Source organism: Topomyia yanbarensis, chromosome 1, assembly GCF_030247195.1.
Source record: "Topomyia yanbarensis strain Yona2022 chromosome 1, ASM3024719v1, whole genome shotgun sequence".
Lineage (NCBI taxonomy): Eukaryota > Metazoa > Arthropoda > Insecta > Diptera > Culicidae > Topomyia > Topomyia yanbarensis.
This window is the reverse complement of record NC_080670.1, coordinates 46,158,293-46,177,553: the sequence shown is the minus strand read 5'-3', so window position 1 is coordinate 46,177,553 and position 19,261 is coordinate 46,158,293. Positions and strand designations below refer to the sequence as shown.

The 19,261-nt window shown below is 39.9% G+C and overlaps 2 protein-coding genes across 3 annotated transcripts in view; one reads left to right on the top strand and one right to left on the bottom strand.

Moving 5' to 3' along the window:
* Positions 1–18,603, top strand: part of LOC131677534 (autophagy-related protein 16-1) — a 405,805-nt gene extending 387,202 nt beyond the window's left edge. Inside the window, exons 4-7 of the mRNA XM_058957401.1 lie at positions 8,293–8,410; positions 17,431–17,692; positions 17,761–17,904; positions 18,043–18,603. Of these exons, the coding sequence (XP_058813384.1) occupies positions 8,293–8,410; positions 17,431–17,692; positions 17,761–17,904; positions 18,043–18,145 (627 nt within the window). The 3' untranslated portion in view covers positions 18,146–18,603. The remainder of the gene's footprint in view (positions 1–8,292; positions 8,411–17,430; positions 17,693–17,760; positions 17,905–18,042) is intronic.
* LOC131677531 (uncharacterized) overlaps positions 1–19,261 on the bottom strand; it is a 462,464-nt gene that overhangs the window by 370,441 nt on the left and 72,762 nt on the right. The gene's annotated exons all lie outside the window — the stretch shown is intronic.

The window sequence follows — 19,261 nt, the reverse complement described above, 5'->3', positions numbered from 1 at the left end:
TAGAACATGGTCAATTTGGTTCTGAATCTATTGATTAGGTGATTTCCAGGAGGACTACCATTCCTCTAGAGGCTGCGAAGTTCATGCATCGTAGGCCGTGTTTTTCGAAATGTGTGCAGACTGTCCGGGTCCTCAGAAATTGCGAGTTCACCGCTCGCCATATATAATTCGGTCGATCTCCGGAAAGCCGAGCGACTTATACTTCCTTGTTTCAAGTTTCCAATCGTAGCATTTGCGCCGATTGTTCAGATTCGCAATTTATTCTCGGTCATGTATCTCGCCATGCAGTCTTTGTTTTAATCAAAAACAAATGACAATTATCGAGTCTTTGAAAAAGGTCCCAGACAGACCGAAACGTCGGATGACGACAAAATGGTTCGTTTCCGATTAAGATTAAGTCTGTACAGCCAAACACCTAAGCTAAAAACAGGTAACTGGCGACTCCAGTTTGAAGACTTACAAGTTACTTATCAGTAACGTAATGTTTGTCGGGTGTCTTTTCAGACTCTCTGTCTCATCGTAGGACAACCGTGTGGTGTTTTCTTGTTGTCCGTCATCCCACATGGTGGACACTTGCGACAGGTAATTTGGGTTAGAGCGGCCATATTCGTTCGCATTTTCTACTACTTCATAAGGCGGTAGCCTTTACTGGCCTATGGATTAGTTTCCATCAATAGACACATGGGGATGCATGAGATAGGGGCTTGTGAGCACTTTATAAGGGTACTCGACCAAGCGCCATTTTGAGATACATGTTCAAAAAACGCTGTGGCACCCAATGTACCACCAGAACCGTCCTCATCAGTTTTTTTGGAACTCAAATCGAAGGCAAACAAAAATCTCTTAACTTTTTATATTAATGGTATGTTATCGAAATATTAATTTTGGAAAAAAAATATGGCGTTCAGTCCTATGAAATATCATCCGTACATTTCTAAACTACATACGACGATTATTTCTGTCCCAGCAACATGATGTCATATAAATGTCATATTATGTCGACTGATATTTGCTGTGAGCCGTGTTTACCAACACTGCCATTAAGCTGTGAAGCAATGTTGGTAAACACGGCTCACAGTAAAAGCAACCCTCCCGTAACTTGACATTTAGCCTAAGTTGCTTGAAACCACCGTGTTTAAGATGATGTCGCCACAATAGAGTGCCGTCCACTAAATGTGATACAGTAATTTTTTATGCGAGAAAATAATTTCGTGACGTCTTTTACGATTTTTTTTCTTTATTTACATTCGGACGAGATAATCAAGATAATCACTTCAAAACAGCGTAATAATGTATTGTAAATATTATCAAGTTAATTCGTCATTTCGGTGTTTTATAAAATGATTACGAGTAGTGCCGAATGTAAAATGCGAAATGCATGATTTTTTTTTCGATTATAGAGGTTTTAACCTTAAGGTCATTCGCCTCTTCGGGTTAGAAAAATCTCTTATGAAAAATTACTAACTCTATGTGTGAGGTCGGGACTCGAACCCAGGTGCGCTGCGTACAAAGCAATCGATTTACTAACTACGCCACGTCTACCCCCCAATGCATGATTTGATTTGAGTCAGTTTGAGTGCGCTTCTAATTTGAGCCCGTCCCTAACAAAAAAAATATTATACACGAACTTTAACCCATATAGTCCTATGATTCCATATATTGTTTGGATGATCTTCTGAACAGGTCGTTAGGCTCTTGAATCATAAGATGTTTATTAGGGGTCGCCCTTGAAACATTTTTCGCATATTACAATTCTTTTGCTGTTAATCCTTAAATACATTTAGTTTTGTGATTTTCATTTTTTACTTCGCATTTGACGTTGTTTGTTTACTGCTGACAGCATATCATCTAACTGATAGGCGCTGTGACATTTATGGTGCAAAGATTACCACCAATTTCAGAAGTGATGACAGCTCATTTTTTTTCGAAGAGGGAGAAAAACATGCACTGTTTTATTGTCTGCTCTGTTTACATTGCAATACAAATATTACTACCATAATATCTAAAAACTAAATGAAGGTATTCGTCAGCTGGCATGCGCACCGCTTGTTTATATGCAGATGATTCAACAAAAAAATCGGAGTACAGTTGGATTACTTGTATAACAAATCAACACCAAGCCCCCAAAAAGTCTTCAAAAGTCAATTGTCGAAAATAAAAAAATCTGATCGAGAAAATTTTCAATTTAAACACGAGTTTACGCTTTTTTTTAGAAATTGTTCTTGAATAAAGCTTGATCCGCCATTTTAGACCCACAGTCCCAAAAAAAAAGTGGTTTCAACGATTTGTATAGGAGCTGTCAAGTTGTTCCCCATTCGAGTAAAAGTCAATTCAATATTAATTCTTCAAAAGAGATTTTTGTAAACAAACTTATTTTGCTCATTATTCCGCTGATCAACAGCTTTACCCTTGGTAGAATCAATTTCATTTAATGTTTTTTGAGTTGATAATAACAATTATATAACAATTAAGAGAAATCAGAAAAACAAAAGTTTGTTTACAAATCTTATTAGCCCTATTCAAAAGTTGATATGGAATTTATGTCAACTTGCTAGTCGACATCGTCAGCGTGCACAAGCTAATTAGCCTGTGCAGGCTGACGAAGTCGACTAGCAAATCGACATAAAATAACGTTTACTAAGAACCTTGTTTACAATCAATCCCACTGAGACGTCCAAAAAATTGTTTCAAAATCGTTCAACACGGGTCCAATGATGGACGTTTGTTGAACGGGTATTTGGACGTTGTCAAAATTGGTCCAACGAACGTCCTTCATTGAACGAAACCAACCGTTCTTAGAGGGATGTATCCACAGTTTAATCACAGAGAACAGACATCCATGATCGAACAAAAATATTTAAAAAACGTGTGTAAACATTTGAATTAATATACTAAAAACACTAACGCCGCCACACCAACCTATCCCAACCCACTGAGAAGTCCAAAAAATTGTTTCAAAATCGTTCAACACGGGTCCAACGATGGACGTTCGTTGAACGGTTATTTGGACGATGTCCAAATTGGTCCAACGAACGTCCTTCATTGGACGATTTTGAAACCAACCGTTCTTAGAGGGAACTATCCGTCAAATCGATTCCGGAACCGGTTCGAAATCCTGGATGGATTCAGCATGGAATCTAGCTCAAAGAAAACAACCGATTCTGACTCTATCGGTTGACGCATTTGAGCTGGAATTCATGCTGGAAGTCCGAATCGGTTCCGGACTAGTTTGACTGGGTAGAGGAATAACCGCTGTCAATTCTGTCGCACTCAGCCACAAAAAAACATGACGACAGTAGCGCACCTGGTTTAGATATCCAAACTACCTTCGAAACCGTTAGAGATTTTACACAAGTTGAATGCTGAAGATGGACGTCTGTTCTCTGTGGTTTAATGGCAGTATTTGTAAATATGGCTTACAATAAAAGTCATTTTATGTCGCTTTGCTGATCGACTTTTTCAGTTTGCACAGGTTTTGGGTTTTCTTGAATTTTCAAACACCACTTTTAGTCAGCTTAATTACCAAATACAATAATTACGTAGTGAAAAAGTACACATTAAACTTGGGTAATGCACATTGTTCAACTTTTCTAAATATTCATAACCGAACAAGCAAATTTTATTTGTCGCGTCAAAACGGTTGAAAGGCACGTTTCTAATGCAACTTGCCCCCAATTACCCAGTTAAGCTCAGCCGAAAATGAACTGGAATCCGGGTGGTTCCAGTTCGCATCCGGCTCCAGTGACACAACCGATTCTAGTTAAAATCGGTTGTGTCACTGGAGCCGGAATACGAACTGCAACCAGCCAGAATTCCAGTTCAGTTCCGGCTGAACGTTACTGGGTAAACTCAGTATGGAACCGGTTCGGATTTCTGAATGGAGTTAGTATGGATTCCAACCCAAATGCAACAACCGATTCCGACTCAATCTTCCGGTCAGCATGGCAAGCAGAAATGTAGCAAAAGCTGAGCAAAGCGAAATTGATGCTGGCAGATCTTCTGCGAGCATTTTGCGCGATTTGTGCGAGAATTCTGGCAACGAATTTGCTCAAATGCAACAACCGTTTCTGACAGAAACGGTTAAACTAACCGATGCTGCTCACTTTTATCTAGAATCCAGCCAGATATGTACGGGCAAGATCTCTGCACGCTTCCTGCCACATCTATGTCAGATGTTTTGCTCGATTCGTGCTAAATTCTACCAGGTAGGAATTGCCAGGATCTTTGCACAGTTTATGTCCGAGTTATGCCAGGGTTTTGCTCGGTTCCTGTAAAAATTTGCCAGAAAACGCGAGCGAAACCGAGTTCGCCCTAGCTCAACTAACCCGACAGGATACGTGCAGAAATCTGACAAGGGCTGCCAAACCAAGACTTACAGAAATCTAGCAGAGCGGTCTCTGCCAGAAAATTTGCTCACTGGGCTGTTTCAGAATCGGTTGTTACATTTGAGTTGGAATCCATCCATACTGACTCCATTCAGGATTCCGAATCAAATTCCGAATGGTTTGACCTAGAAAAAACTCTAGAAAGAGAATTGCTGAGACTCTATCTTGTATCGATTGGATTCGCGTTTAGCTGTCAAAAGACCAATCCAATCGAACATTGCCTATCCTTATAACATTGGACGTGTTGCCATAGAATGCCGGGGCATACGTTGCCAAAAATCCTGTTTTTCTCTCCGCAGTTCTCTTTCTAGAGTTTTTCTAGTTTGACTGGGCCTCTATCATGGAAGGCGTCTATAGAGTACTTGACAATCTGTAACTGAGGAAAACAAATCGGAAATAACTTTTCGGTTGTAGTATTTTCACGATGGAACCTTACCAACCAGTATTGTACGCGTTCGGATTAAGTTTTCCAGCGGCGTAGAGCATTTCAACACCACTATGAATAGTTTAGATTAGAAAAACTCTAGTAAGAGAACTGCGGAGAGAAAAACAGCATTTTTGGCAACGTATGCCCCGGCATTGTATGGCAACACGTCCAATGTTATAAGGATAGGCAATATTCGATTGGATTCGTTTTTTGACAGCTAAACGCGAATCCAATCGATTGACAGCTGGAGGAAAACAAACCCCCCAAGTAGTGTGTGTGAAATGATTTGCATAGAACTCTATACAGACAGCATTACTGCCATGAAAATCAAAATAAGTTTGATCGAATCAATTTATATGATATACTGCATGTGACACTAAAAACTGGATTCGAACCGCATTGCGCACATAACATTCTCCAAATAATTTCTTCTCATAGACTAGTTAGTTCAACACTGGCCTGTCTATGAGAGTACTATCTCTTTCACTTGAAATATATGTGTGTTTGCCCAGTTAAGCTCAGCCGGAAATGAACCGGAATTCTGGCTGGTTCCAGTTCGTATTCCGGCTCCAGTGATACAACCGATTCTAGTTAGAATCGGTTGTGTCACTGGAGCCCGTGTACGAACTGGAACCAGCCAGAATTCCAGTTCAATTCCGGCTGAGCTTTACTGGGTGACAGCTCGTAGTTATCAGTAGCAGTTTCAACTCTCGCACTTTAAAAGTTAGTGGTTAGTGGGAAGAGCGCAATATTATCATCCCGCAAGATTCAAAACGTTGTTTGGAATGATTGAATATTGTGTATAGCGCCGAAAATAATTTTTTGTTTGGGATTTTCTGGTTATAATGCTCCATACTAGTCAAAATAGGCGGGCGAACATTGTTTAAACAATTCGTGTGTTCTCGCTTGTATTTTATTTGTTTGGTACATTTTATTTGACCAATGAATTTGTAGGAAATATGTTGATATGATTATTTGGGGACAAAGTGGATCCGAAAATAACTATTATTTATAATTTTCAGAAAGAGCAATTCAGGGTTATAAAATGGCGCGTTCCTTGAGCGAGTCAAGGGCACTTGGGGCGTTATTGGCCCCGTCTTTGCCGACGAATTGAGGGGTAATTAGAGCTTCCGAGTTGGCAAATAGTCCCCCGTTAGCCAGCAACTTACCCTTTTGACTGGGATATATGTAGGTCGCTGACAAACACCATCCCAGTCAAAAAGGGAAGTGGATGGCTAATTTGGGGCTATTTCCAGTGAATTGGGGGCAAATAAGAGGTTATCTCAAATGCAACATTTGGGCGATTTGCCGGTGTCATTTTTTAACAGGTCTATGCGCCCTTGGGGGGGCTCCCACTCAGAATCGCTTATATGAAAATTGCAAACAATGATTATTTTCGGATTTGCTATCATAGAAACTAGACATTAAAATTTAAGGTGGAACAAAATGCTATCCAACCAATCCCTTGTTTTAAACTTAAACAGAAAACTAAACTTCCATTAGTCTGATGCGCAAATAACGTATAGGTATAGTAGTGCTGAATGTATCTCTTCACATCTTTAAATATTGTATAATTGATTGTCAAAGTTTTTGACGATCATAAGACATACGATTTTGATATTGAGTTGGACAATGCTCCAACTAAAGAGTAGTTTAGTTAATAAGTGTCCAAACAGCGAATCACGACTGTATATACGACCCCTGCATCAAAAATTATTTCCCTCCTAATGAAAGTGTAACATATGTTTCAGAAGAAAAACATAAGCACGAAAATCGAGCAATCCGCTACTCGCCTCCTAGGGGCGACACACTTCCTCCCAACCAAGAAGTATATCTTACAATTCAGTACCCCCTACCGATTGCACGCGCGTGTAACGATGTATCTCAACTAAATATTTACCCCAGCTAGTAGCAAGTTCCGCCGCGGCCTCTCTCATCATAATTCATTGATTTATTTAGGGCACGTCACCGGCTCGCGTGCGACCCCCTTGTCCAATGGCGGCACAGCGCTAGTAAATCGACTTTCCCGTTTATCCCGTTCCGTCTGACGAGCGAGTGGGGATCTTCTCTGCGATAAACACAACTCCAGAGCTGCGCATCATTTTCTCTTCAGGAGAGCGTTTGCCCGGTCTCCTCTTTAGCACGGTAGGCGCGCGTGTACTGATTGCAACGGGGTCCATGGAAAGTTGCTGCAGGCAGCAATTAATTCATCGCCAATAAGAGCAAATTGCCCGAGAAACCAATCTACTCAGCATACTGGAATTGTGTAACAATTAGTTTGGCCCCAATTGACGCCGTCGAGGACTGACTGCCTGCCTGCCCGCAGGCAGGTGTTGACCAACGGCAGCAGCAACAGCAACAACAGTAAAGAGTTTTCCCGTACCAGCTCCGTTTTTACTGATAAGATGATGAATGGAGAATTGGCAAACACAGTGTGGAAGAAGACGAATCCAGGGGCGTAAATGTTGAAAATTTGCAATAATTGCAATGTTTTTTTTTGGGCTCCATGTTCGAATTGGAGTTCGGGACCAGGTCACCCCATCATCACACGTGCCCAATACGTATTGTTTTGTAAATAAAGCAGTGGCGGCAGCATTGTTCATCAACCTTTCAAATGTCAAATTGGTTCGATTGGTTTCGAAATTCGAAATGGTATCGAAAATGGCAAATTTCCCACGAGCAAAACAAAAGCTATCTAAGCGAGGGGCTACACCCCACCAACCAACATTTACACCGGTTTGTACGTCTACCCGCCAGGGCCGAATGCGGTGGTGATAGCGTGAGTTGATTAGACTTCATTCACAGTTGCAATCGGTGGTCGTTCGCTGTTTGGGTGATTTCCCGCTTCGCATCTTTCCGCTGGTTACTGCGCGAGTTGGAAACGCGACGACGGTGTTTTCGATTTCTTGGAATTTTCACTTTCGAACTACGAACCGGGCTGGGTTTCGAAAGGTTGAGGGAAAAAAGGTGCCGAGTTTTGCGCCGCGTGAAATCTGCTGCGCCAATTTGAATCGTGGGTAAAGGGTTTTTCTCACAGACGACGGCGGCAGCGGCAGCGGTGCCCAGGTCTTTTGGGGCAAGCAAGGTTCACACACAGCTTGATGATAGGGTTTTCATTTCCTTGGTTTTATAAGGCGTTTCGAAGTCAAGCACCACAAATCAGTTGCTAATTGTGTTGAGATGGACGGATTTGGCAGGTCGTGGTCCGCCCCGGAGGCGCAATGTTTTGGTAGAAAAACTGTGTGACTCAGCTGAAATCGATTGAGTCCGGTGCACTGCGCGGAAGTATTTTGAACGGAAATTGAAAGTGTCTCGTTTGCTTCTCTTTAGTCTCACAACGGAACCAGAAACCGCGTGGTTTAGAAAACTGATTAGTTTGTAATTATATCTTTCCATCCACATACTCACTCAGACAGATGAACCAGTACGGGAAATATTAAAACGGTTTTTTTTCTCTTTCTGTTTTGTTTTCGATTTCAGCATACACTAACTGGACACAGCGGAAAGGTGCTGGCAGCGAAATTTCTCGGCACGTCGTGTCTTGTCACCGGTAGCCATGACCGTACCTTGAAAGTGTGGGACCTCAAGAACCGCTCGTGTAAGTATATGTGTAACCGTACGCGTGCCGTGGCAGATTGACGTAGGAGGGGTTCAACGAAAGGAACTTTTGAGTTGATCCTTGCTTGCTATAGTTTCACGATTTGCTGTGCGAAAGTCAAGGTCAATTTGTATCTGAAGAAATTAATGGGTTCATACATTTTGACAGAAGTTGGGGTTAGAAACTGACTCAGTTTCGCTTCAAATAAAAACGCCATAAGGTTGCTGATTGCTCGAAATCACATTAGGTCGTTCAATCGAAGTTTCATTATCTCGGTTGCACGTGCCGTAAGTTTCGATGTGCAAATGTGTGCAAAACTGACAAAAGAAACATTGAGTTCAGTGCAAGATATCAGGTGAAGAGCCCCAAAAACACCTGAAATGCGTGATCGGTGATCGTTTTGTGACGCCTGATGGAAATAATGTGGCAAATCAAGCGCCGAACATTTTGCAACGTTATTCGCCTTTCAGATAACGTTTCTCTTCCGTTTTGAAGGGGAGTGGCGAACAGAATAGTGAAATGTTGAAAAAAGCGGTGATTTCATATTCGCAATGTTGTTCTTGTCACTTTTTATTGCGCGTTTTAATTTTGTAGGCTGTGTTTCTATATTCCTAACATCGTGATAAAAAGCCACCCTAGTCTGGTGGCATAGACTGCAGCTCTGTCAAATATTGGCTTCAAAGCGAAATTACTTTGTTGGGGAACCTTTAACAAAACTGCTACGACCAAAACTCAACCCGAACCAGACCAACCAAAAACTTGCCTTAGTGTTCGCGAGTCTGATTGGCAAGATGCACTCCATGCACTCCAGAGGATTCGAAGAGATCTGCCTCGTGAGTTGCCGCTAAACTCATCTTGGTCATGCGTCATCTATGGTTCAGCTCATGAACAGCCAAAGTGATGCAGTTTGTTTGTTTCGCTCGCGAGTGAATCGTAGCTTCCAACAAAAACTTAAACTATTTGCTGAATCATTAACACTTTGCTCCCAGCGCTATCTGTAAACGTTTTCAACGTAGAATCGCCAATGCTGTCGACAGAACCGAAGAAACGAATTTTTAGTGATGGCACCAGAAATTTATGTACTATATTTTTGTCAGAGGTAGAACACATATTTTAATCATCAAAATTACTTTTCACTAAAAGAAATAGCATTTACTTAGAATATTCTTCTCTTCTGGTTGGGTTGTTAGTGAAACAAAGCCCAAAATGGCACAGCATATGAAGCTATATTGCTAGTTAATTTTCGTATATAGTCCAATGGACTTTACTTTTTGCGACTAACTGACGATAAATTCGCAGCGCCACAAAATTGGTCCACCACAGCACGAGTAATTCGCCCAATCAAGGTGAAAAAAACGATTTATGTAGCACTCGGTGAAAACCAACATGTCGACACATTGAAATTTTCACCGGAAGATGCCAGGTACTTTTTTCAAATGTCTGCAATTTTAAAAGTCTGGGAAGAACAAAAATGTTAGGAAAGCTAGTGTAACCAAAAGCCTTTATATTCAAAAATCTGTAAATATCTGCAACCATACTAAAAAATCTGCAAATATCTGCAATCAAACTAAAAAATCTGCAAATATCTGCGTCATCGAAAAAATCTGCAGCTTAAATTAAAAGTCTGCAAATCTGGCATCTCTGCATAGAATATTGATTATGTTTACAAAATAAAATTTTACTTTTCAGTGCGTTTTGACAGAAGCAGGGCCCATATTATTGGCTCGAATCGAAACTCGTCGAAATTCCAATTGACGATAGCTTCATCCGGAGTGTTCATTTTTATTTTGTTTCCACCACCGGTTACCGGAACCCAGTAAAGTTTAACCGGAAATGAGCCGGAGTTCTGGCTGGTTCTAACTCGCATTTCGGCTCTAGCGACACAACCGATTCTAACTAGAATCGGTTGTTTTTTCTAGTGCCGGAATACGAATTAGAAGCAGCCAGTATTCCGGCTGAGGTCAACTGGGAAGTTTCCTAAAATCCAATCTGGGAAACAAAAATTTTCTGGCAACGCTTCAGCACCAAGTTGGACTCTAATGATTTCGCCACCTGGGCGCCAGTTTGGCGCTGCAGGGCTGGATGTTGCTGGCACGAATCAAAACTTGTCGAAAGTAAACAAAGTTCATTCCATAGCGTCAAACTTGCTCCCAGGTGGCGAAATTGTTAGCGTTCAACGGGGTGCTGGAGCGTTGCCAGACATTTTTTTCCAGATTAAATTTTAGGAAACTGGCTGGAATGCTGGCTGGTTCTAATTCGTATTCCGGCTCCAGTGACAAAACCGATATTAGTTTAAATCGGTTGTATCACTGGAGCCAGAATACTAATTAGAACCAACCAGAATTCCGGCTCATTTCCGATTGAACTTTACTGGGTTCCGGTAACCATCCGATACCCTTCAGAAACCTCTGTTTAAGGGATACCTTTTCGATGCGGCTTTGCCGCATAACCGAAGCCTAGAAACCAAAGCGACGCAAAGCCACTGAGGATCCGCCGGGCGAGGTGGTAGCCGACCCGCCGTCGGGAGTAAGCGAACCTGTGATCCACTCGATTGCCCGGCTTACTCAAACATAGGGGCTATTTGTAGTTTAAGCACGCGCAGAAGCGATTTGGCGTAGCCACATTCGGTGGGGGAAACAAAATAAAATTGGCAACGCTAGCAAAATGTAAACACAAATGAACACTCGGGTTTGGTCAGTCGTTCGATTTAACCACAAAATGTGTTTTAGTTTTAGGGATTTTCGTCAAGCCGGCGCTAATCTATTCCGACTAAAAGATAGTGTCGGTTTCTGATGAGACGAAGTCAAAACGCACCAATGTAATAGAATCGGTTGTTTTTCTGGAGCCGGAATACGAATTAGAAACAGTCAGAATTCCGGCTGAGCTCAACTGGGAAGTTTCCTAAAATTTAATCTGGGAAATAAAAATTTTCTGGCAATGCTTCAGCACCCCGTTGAACTCTAACGATTTCGCCACCTGAGCGCAAGTTTGATGATACGGAATGAACTTTGTTTATTTTCGACAAGTTTTGATTCGAGCCAACAATATCCAGCCATGAGCATATTGTCAATTGACATTTCGACGAATTTCGATTCGAGCCAACAATCGGTGTGCCGTACAGAGGAGTAAATTAAATAGTAATAATAGTAAATAAAAAAAAACTCAAATTTAGTTATCATTGGTATGTTATGTTTTATTATGTAGTGTGATGACTTCCACGTCGTTTGACAAATTAATGTTTTTAAATGTTGTGTTTACCCACGTTATAAGAGGTTAAAATCGACCAATTTGAGCTTCTTTTTGCGTTACATTTTATCCTCAAATATTGAGAGTTTAATTCAAAAGTTCAGAAGAGTCTGAAGCGATTTTCATTCAAAACAGCCAGTGAAATTGTAAATGAAGGCTTGTAGAATCATATTGCGTATTTTATCCAAACAAATTATCTTAATATTTATCGAGCAACGTAGGCACATATGTATTAAATATTGGAATGAAAATTTTAAAGTTCACTTAAAATTAAAAAGTTGATTTTCCGGTTGAATGAAGTATATCATATGAAAGACCAGTATTATTTTAAACCACTTTAAAAATATTAGGCAATTTTTATAAAATTGTATATTTTCAGCATAAGGCGGAACTGTTACCATAGTTGCAAGAAATCATCTTTGTGATTGAATGGAGGAATGTACAGAAATGTGTTTTGCTATTAATTTTACAAAATGGATGGAATATTTAAGGTATTAATCCTTTCTGGCCTGCGGACGTTGGCAAATGATTTCAAGTAGGAATGGAAGGCAACCACACAGAGAACAGACATCCATGATCGAACAAAAATATTTAAAAAAACGCGTGTAAACATTTGAATTAATATACGATAAACACTAGCGCAGCCATACCAACCTATCCCAACTATCCGTCAAATCCATTCCGGAACCGGTTCGAAATCCTGAATGGATTCAGTATGGAATCTTGCTCACAGAAAACAACCGATTCCGACTATCGGTTGATGCCTTTGAGCTAGAATTCATGCTGGAAGTCCGAACCGGTTCCGGACTAGTTTGACTGGGTAGAGGAATAACCGCTGTCAATTCTGTCGAACTCAGCCACAAAAAAAAACATGACAGCAGTAGCGCACCTGGTTTGGATATTCCATGGTTAGACGTCTGTTCTCTGTGGCAACCAGTTAAAAGAAGGAATTTTTCCTTAACATGCAAAAAGTTTACAAAATATTTTATGACTTTTTGGACCATGGATTTTGGATCGATGCTAGGACTACTAATACACCGATTTGAATCTCAAAATGGCATGACGGAGCACAAACTACAGTTCAAATGTCTCTGAACTTTGTGTTTTCGCACATATCGAACGATTGTTCGAAACGCCCAGAAAATTATACTAATGCTGAAATAGCTTAGTCAGGCAACTTTATCAAACACGACCGGACTCTCTCGGGATAGCGTCTAAGCCGCCGCGTCTGCAATGGTTCTTCAACTATAGTCGACGGATGGCTACAACCGTTATGCTCTCTTATAAATGGCAGGAGTCGCTTTTAAATACACTGTTTCGTATATCTCTCTCTCTGCTTGTTGTTCTACAAGCGATAAAGGAGGCGCTAATTTTACCACAGCCACCAATCGCCTGCCAGATCAGACACTGTTTGGCAAATATCGACAGTTTCTTTTTTTCAAACATGCTCTAAAACGTTAAACTTAAACTTTGGTGGAAAACACCTTGTAGCACGATGCAAAACGATTTAACGCGCAACTGCGTGTAAAGTTTTGCGTGCGTGGCTTTCTGGTTGAATGCCTTCTGTACCTTTCAAACTTGTAGTTCAAATCATTTCAAAGTTTTCTGGACAAAAACGGAACTAGTATTTTGCAAGTGGCATTGCAGATTGACATATTCGAATAGCGCTTTCAATGCTTCATACAGTTTTCAGTTACTATTACATTACATTGCAACTAGCTACATTATGTGTTAAATTTTTAAGCCGCTTCTAAGCTTCATCCTGGCTACGGGCCTAGTATGCATTCACATCATTAAACAATTCATACAAAGCTTGATATGACGTGTTTCCTTTTCCATATTCCTATCTTATTCTTTTATTGAGACAAAGTGAGAACCGTAGCAAGGCACAGCAATATATTGCCAGTTATAATTTAACCCTAGAACGTTGCACTTGCGTTTTTCACCCTGGAACGCTGCAATGGGGGTACAAATGTACCCCACGCGTTTGATAGCAATTTTCGCAGGTAAAAATGCAAGCAAAAGAAATGTATAGTACATAATTTTCTTCGTTTTTTAATTACACAGCTGTGTAAGTGAAATTACGGTTTTTTAAATAAATGGTACATAAATTGGTTTGAACAAAAAAAAAATGAAAAAATGGCGGTTTTAAGTTGTTTCACTCAAATTACTATAACTTTGCGAATTTTCAACCGATTTGAAAAAAAAACCAAATGATTCTAAAGGTTGAAAGAATCGTCTAGAAAAGGTAGAAAATAAAATTTTCGATATTTTTGAAAAGATGCAATTATTTGGAAGAGTGAAAGTTTAAAAATCGGGCTTTGGATAATACCACGAAATGGGGTGAAAATTGAAACGAAAAAAAATATTTCTGAACAGTAATACATTGGTAACACGCAACATTACTGTTACAGCAGTAACTGTGCGCAAATCATACTTGCGAGCCAATGTTTTGAAAAACTATTAAAATTACAACAATAAAAATCAACAAAAATGTAAACGATTTTTTTCTACTTCAAAATTAAATTAAATTAATTGAATAAATGATTAGAAACGATTTTATAATACTAATTGTTACTTACGTAGTAAAACAACCAGTTTTTAAATTGGTATTGTCACGAGTCACATTTCTACTAACAGCACGAAAACTGACGAAACGCTAACGGCAACCGTACACTGGGATACAAATGTACCCCACGTCAACTTCCACGAAGGCTATAAGAAAACTGGCTATACCACCTTTTCCTACTCTAAATTGAATTATGGTTAGGATCCCCGGTCGGTGAATGCCGAATTCTCGTCGTCACGCGACTCCAAAGAAGGCATGGGTTATATTTGTACCCCAGTGCAACGTTCTAGGGTTAACTGTCAACTATCGGTCGGTCAAAATTTTTACTCCATGCTTCAGAACAGAGTTATTTTGGAAATTTCCTTGGAGTTTCTTATGGTTCAATTGAGAAAGCTCCAAAAAGCGACCATCTTGCAGAACGAAATAAGGAGTTTTTTCTCCGTTGCAAAAATCTTCATGAAACTCAATCAGTACTCTATCAAAGCTCCGACTACAATGATTCATTTTGCGTTTTGTCGTTCAGATTTTTCCAACTATTTATTCGGTCTATTTCAACCATTTAAATCGATCGATTAGTTGATAGTTTAAAACTAGAACTAGATTTACACAGATTAGATCTAACGATTAAGGGGGGCTCAAACCGAAAGTTAATTTGTTTTACTACTTTGCAGGCAAGGCAATAAAGGATCTTTTGTGTGATGTTAAGATATATTTCTACATTCATGGTGTACGAAAAAGAAAATTTCAGTCACACAGAGCCACACATACGAGCGTTCCAAGAGTAGACGTTCAACCATTTCCACGCTGAGGAACGACGCGGAGAACACGATAACTCTTGATAAAATTGTCTGACACAGGAAAGTCAATAAGATTTGTAAAGCTTATACTTGTAGCTAATCGATGAACCAACAAAAATAGGAAAAAAGTTCGAGTTTCGGAAAATGGCGTCATGAAAACCGAAAAATCTCTTATCTCACTGTAAAATTCGCTCATTTTTATTTAAAATAATAGGAAGAAAAATTTCATTATTCAATTTTCTGTGGTTCATCGAAAGGCTACACATATTGTGCATCCTCATAAAAAAATGAAGTCAATTCGTTTTCGAGTTATTGTGTTCGCCTATTTGAAAAACACGGTTTCGAGAAAAACGCTATTAAAGGGTGTTCCATATCAAATTGCATCACGAAAAAAACGCTGTAGAAAATGACCTTTGTGTAGAAATAGTTTAGTTTACACTGTATTTTTATCTCTGTCAGTTTTTCGAAAATTGATGGCAATAGATTGAAATCTGCGTGTGTTACAGCAAATACGCGCGAGGAATGCATGGCTGTTTAAAACAAAAGAAGTTCGGCATGGCCACCGAGATTGCGGGAGACTATTCTAGAGGTTCAATACTAAACAATTAAGCGGATAAAAAATAAGTCGATTTTTTGCCCGCCCTTAAGTCATTCTAAATGCTATTTTGAAGTCGCTTTTAGCAAAATATATGGCTACATTGCTGTTGTATCATGAAATACGTTTTATTTAACTGCTGTTGTGCATTCAACATGCTACTTACTGATAAGTTCTTAAATAGATTTTTTGAATATTGAATAACAAGTTATGCATAATAAATGCTGCATCAATCTGCATCAGCATCTGAAATGCAAACAATGCTGCTTCTACTAACGCATGGTAGTTAATTGGGGTATCTTAAATATTCAACGAGACCATCGAAAACATCAACTGAAATGTAATGTAATGCAAAATGTTGTCGCTAAAATTCGCCCAATTCCATCAAATTTCTGGACAAACATAATTCAATGTCACTTTTCTGTTAACTGCTCCAGAACATATTTATAGGAAAAAAATAAAATTAAAAAAAAATCTGATCTGGCAAGCAATTTGTTGACACGGTACATTATCACTTCAGGTACATTACACACTGGCAAAAGCACCAATTAGTGTCTCGAAATCGACAATAGGGATCAAAGAAATTGGGACGACTTGCGTTTCTACCCATCAAAACGAAAGTCCAGTACGCACTTTTCGGTGCGTGTAGGTGCCACACCCAATGAAAAAATGATCCAAAAAATGAAAATGAAATGCATTTATTTTCCAATTAAATGCAACTCGAACGTACATTCTCACCCTGTTGAGTGTGGTACGAAAGTAATAATGTCCATTTCGAACGGATCGCATTGATTCTTCCAAAATGAACCGGAAGCTCACTTCATTTTGGCCAACATGAAAGCAGCACTTCGGAGGAACCCTAAAATACTTCAAAACGAACTGAAGCTGATTTGGTCGAGGGCGCCTGAACGAAATTGGGATGTTTTTTGCACAACGCTATTAGGACGGTGGTGGTAAAAAGTAATTGTACGCGCTTGGAATGGGAAGGAAAATTGGGAAAAGTAATTATTTCAAAACATAACCAACTGGTAGTGCTTTTGTTAGTGAAAGTTTCGAAGGAATTCGCTATAAAATAAAAATGGATGATAATTTTACACGTCTTTTTTGCATGCGTCCTTTAACTCTTTAAATATTTACAATTTCACTTAAACTTGTCATTCAGCAATCATCCATAAGCACTGACTCATTTGTTATTTTGGTGGATGCCACAAAAATTAATGCGACTGATCAGAAACTGGTCCAGTGTTGAAGTTAGAATAAAAAAGAAAGAAATCGATGAAATGTTCACCTCAATAAATACTAGATGGTGGAATTGGAAGGAAATCTTTCTCTGTTTTTATTTATTTAATATTAGTTTATTTGGATTGAAAACTGCTAATTCCAAATGAAACAGAATGTAAAAGTGTAATACTAGGAGATCTTAAAGTGAAGTGATACATCAATTACAACAAAGTTCCAGTTGTGTTCGTATTATGTTACAGCATTTGAGTGCTTATTTATCGTCATATAACGATAGGAGATGGTATGGACACAAATGTAACGTGCAGTAGAGAGCTGACTGTTTTCAATGGAAATAGTAGTAATTTTTGCAAATTTGCGCTAATTTTCGAGAGCTTGAATAATTACATCGATTATTCGACCAACGATTCATATTAAATAAATTTTCTAATTTAGTAGGTAAATATTTGTTCGCCAACCAAAAAAAAAGCTACTTGGTATTTTTCGCGGCGCTTGATCCGTTTCTTCAGCAAAGTTTAATAACACGACGAATAATATTGACCAGTAACCGTTCCGTTTTCTCTCTCCCCTCCAGGCACGGAAACAAAGTTCGCTGGCTCGAGCTGCAACGATCTGGTCACGACGGACAGCTTCTCGATCATTAGCGGTCACTTCGATAAGAAGATTCGTTTCTGGGACATTCGGACGGCGGACTGCGCGGCCAACGATATCCCACTGCAGGGTAAAATAACCTCACTGGACCTGTCCAAGGATGGCAAGTTTCTGCTGTGCTGCGTACGGGATGATACCATCAATCTGCTGGATCTTCGTCACAACAAGATCATTCGAACGTTCCGGTAAGTGTGGCGGTGGGGTAGCGGCATCCTCGAGCCATTCCGTTAATTTCGGCTCGCTTTCGTTTCAGCCATGACAACTTCAAAGTGGGTTGCGACTGGTCTCGGGTAGCTTTCAGTCCAACATGTCAACGAATCGCCGCGGGTTCTGCCGATGGTTCCGTCTACATCTGGAATGTAAACGGACCGCTGGAAACCGTGTTAAAGGATCCCAAGTGAGTATTTTATTCCGTTCCGCTTTTCGTTTTGTTTGCCCTTCCAAACCCACTATATGATTTCAACCCATGCTTATTAGATTTTAAAGTAATGGTTTAAATTTCGAGGTACACTGACCGACATTGGTTTTTTCGCAGTGGAAGTGGTGCCGCGGTCACCGCCGTCAGCTGGCACCCGTTCAGCTCCGTCCTGGCATCGGTGGATCGAGCCAAAAAATGCACAATCTGGTCGAATGCTTAGCAAACTCTGCAGGCGCCCTCGAGCGGCTTCCGTTCGATCCGTCACCTCTAACACTATCTGCTACTACTGCTGTGACAGTGTTCGTCGTGGCATGTGCCGATGATGGCCCCTTACAGCCATCTAAAGGCGTCGCTTCGGAAGTGTATATCAAATGACAAGAAAGAAAAAAAAAAAGCAGAATGACGATTACTCTAGATACTAGCGTGTTTGCGGAACCTTTTATGCAAGTGGTTTTTTGCCGTGGTGTACAGTGTGAGGGAATTCAATCGATTAGATGAAATCTCGTTTTGTTTGATTTCTTACATGAGCTTGTTTTTTTTCTCTTATATATAGATTTTTTTTTGCAACTCGGTACTTTAAAATATTAAAGTTAGGACGATTAGTTCTTGCAAATTTTCTCCAGTTTATATAAGAAACGAAAATGTATTTTCAAAAGTTTTCCGTCACAATATACTCGTAACTGAAAGTCGTTAGGTTACAATCTCAAACGCTAATCACTTATCCGAACGTAATTACGAAGATTTGTCACCAGGTCCAAACCAAGCAACTTTCTCTTTTCAGACAGCGCGCAATGACTCAGAACTGCGTGGCTGGACATTCTTACTCGTGCGAACACACCCCAATCTCTCGAGGCGGGGGACGTGATCGACAATGCTGTTGTCGCACAGTGACCCAAATAAGCACCTCTGTGCTCATCGCCAAGTATAGAATGACTGCGAACAGGTTTTCGTTTTTTTTGTTGTGACTCAGCCCCCGGTTTAGCCAGAGATCCGAATCCGAAGCAGTTCATCCGGCGAGAAATTTGACAACTTCCAAATCGGGGTCAAGATTGTTAGCGTTCAATCACCAACGCGGTTGTCTCGTGTATGACTGCTGAATTCTAGGCAGGTAGGTAGCATTGATTTGTGCGAAATGACATCAGCAGGTGGCTAATTGGGTTATTGAACGATAAAAGAAAATCTTAGTTCGTAGCATACATAGAAGAGAGTATAGAGTCACCCTTTCTAAATGTACATTATACATTTCCAACCTTTGAAATTTCAGTATTTTCATTGATTTTATAATGAAATGTAAACAGTTTTTTCGACACTATCTCGATCTCACTTGACAACGACA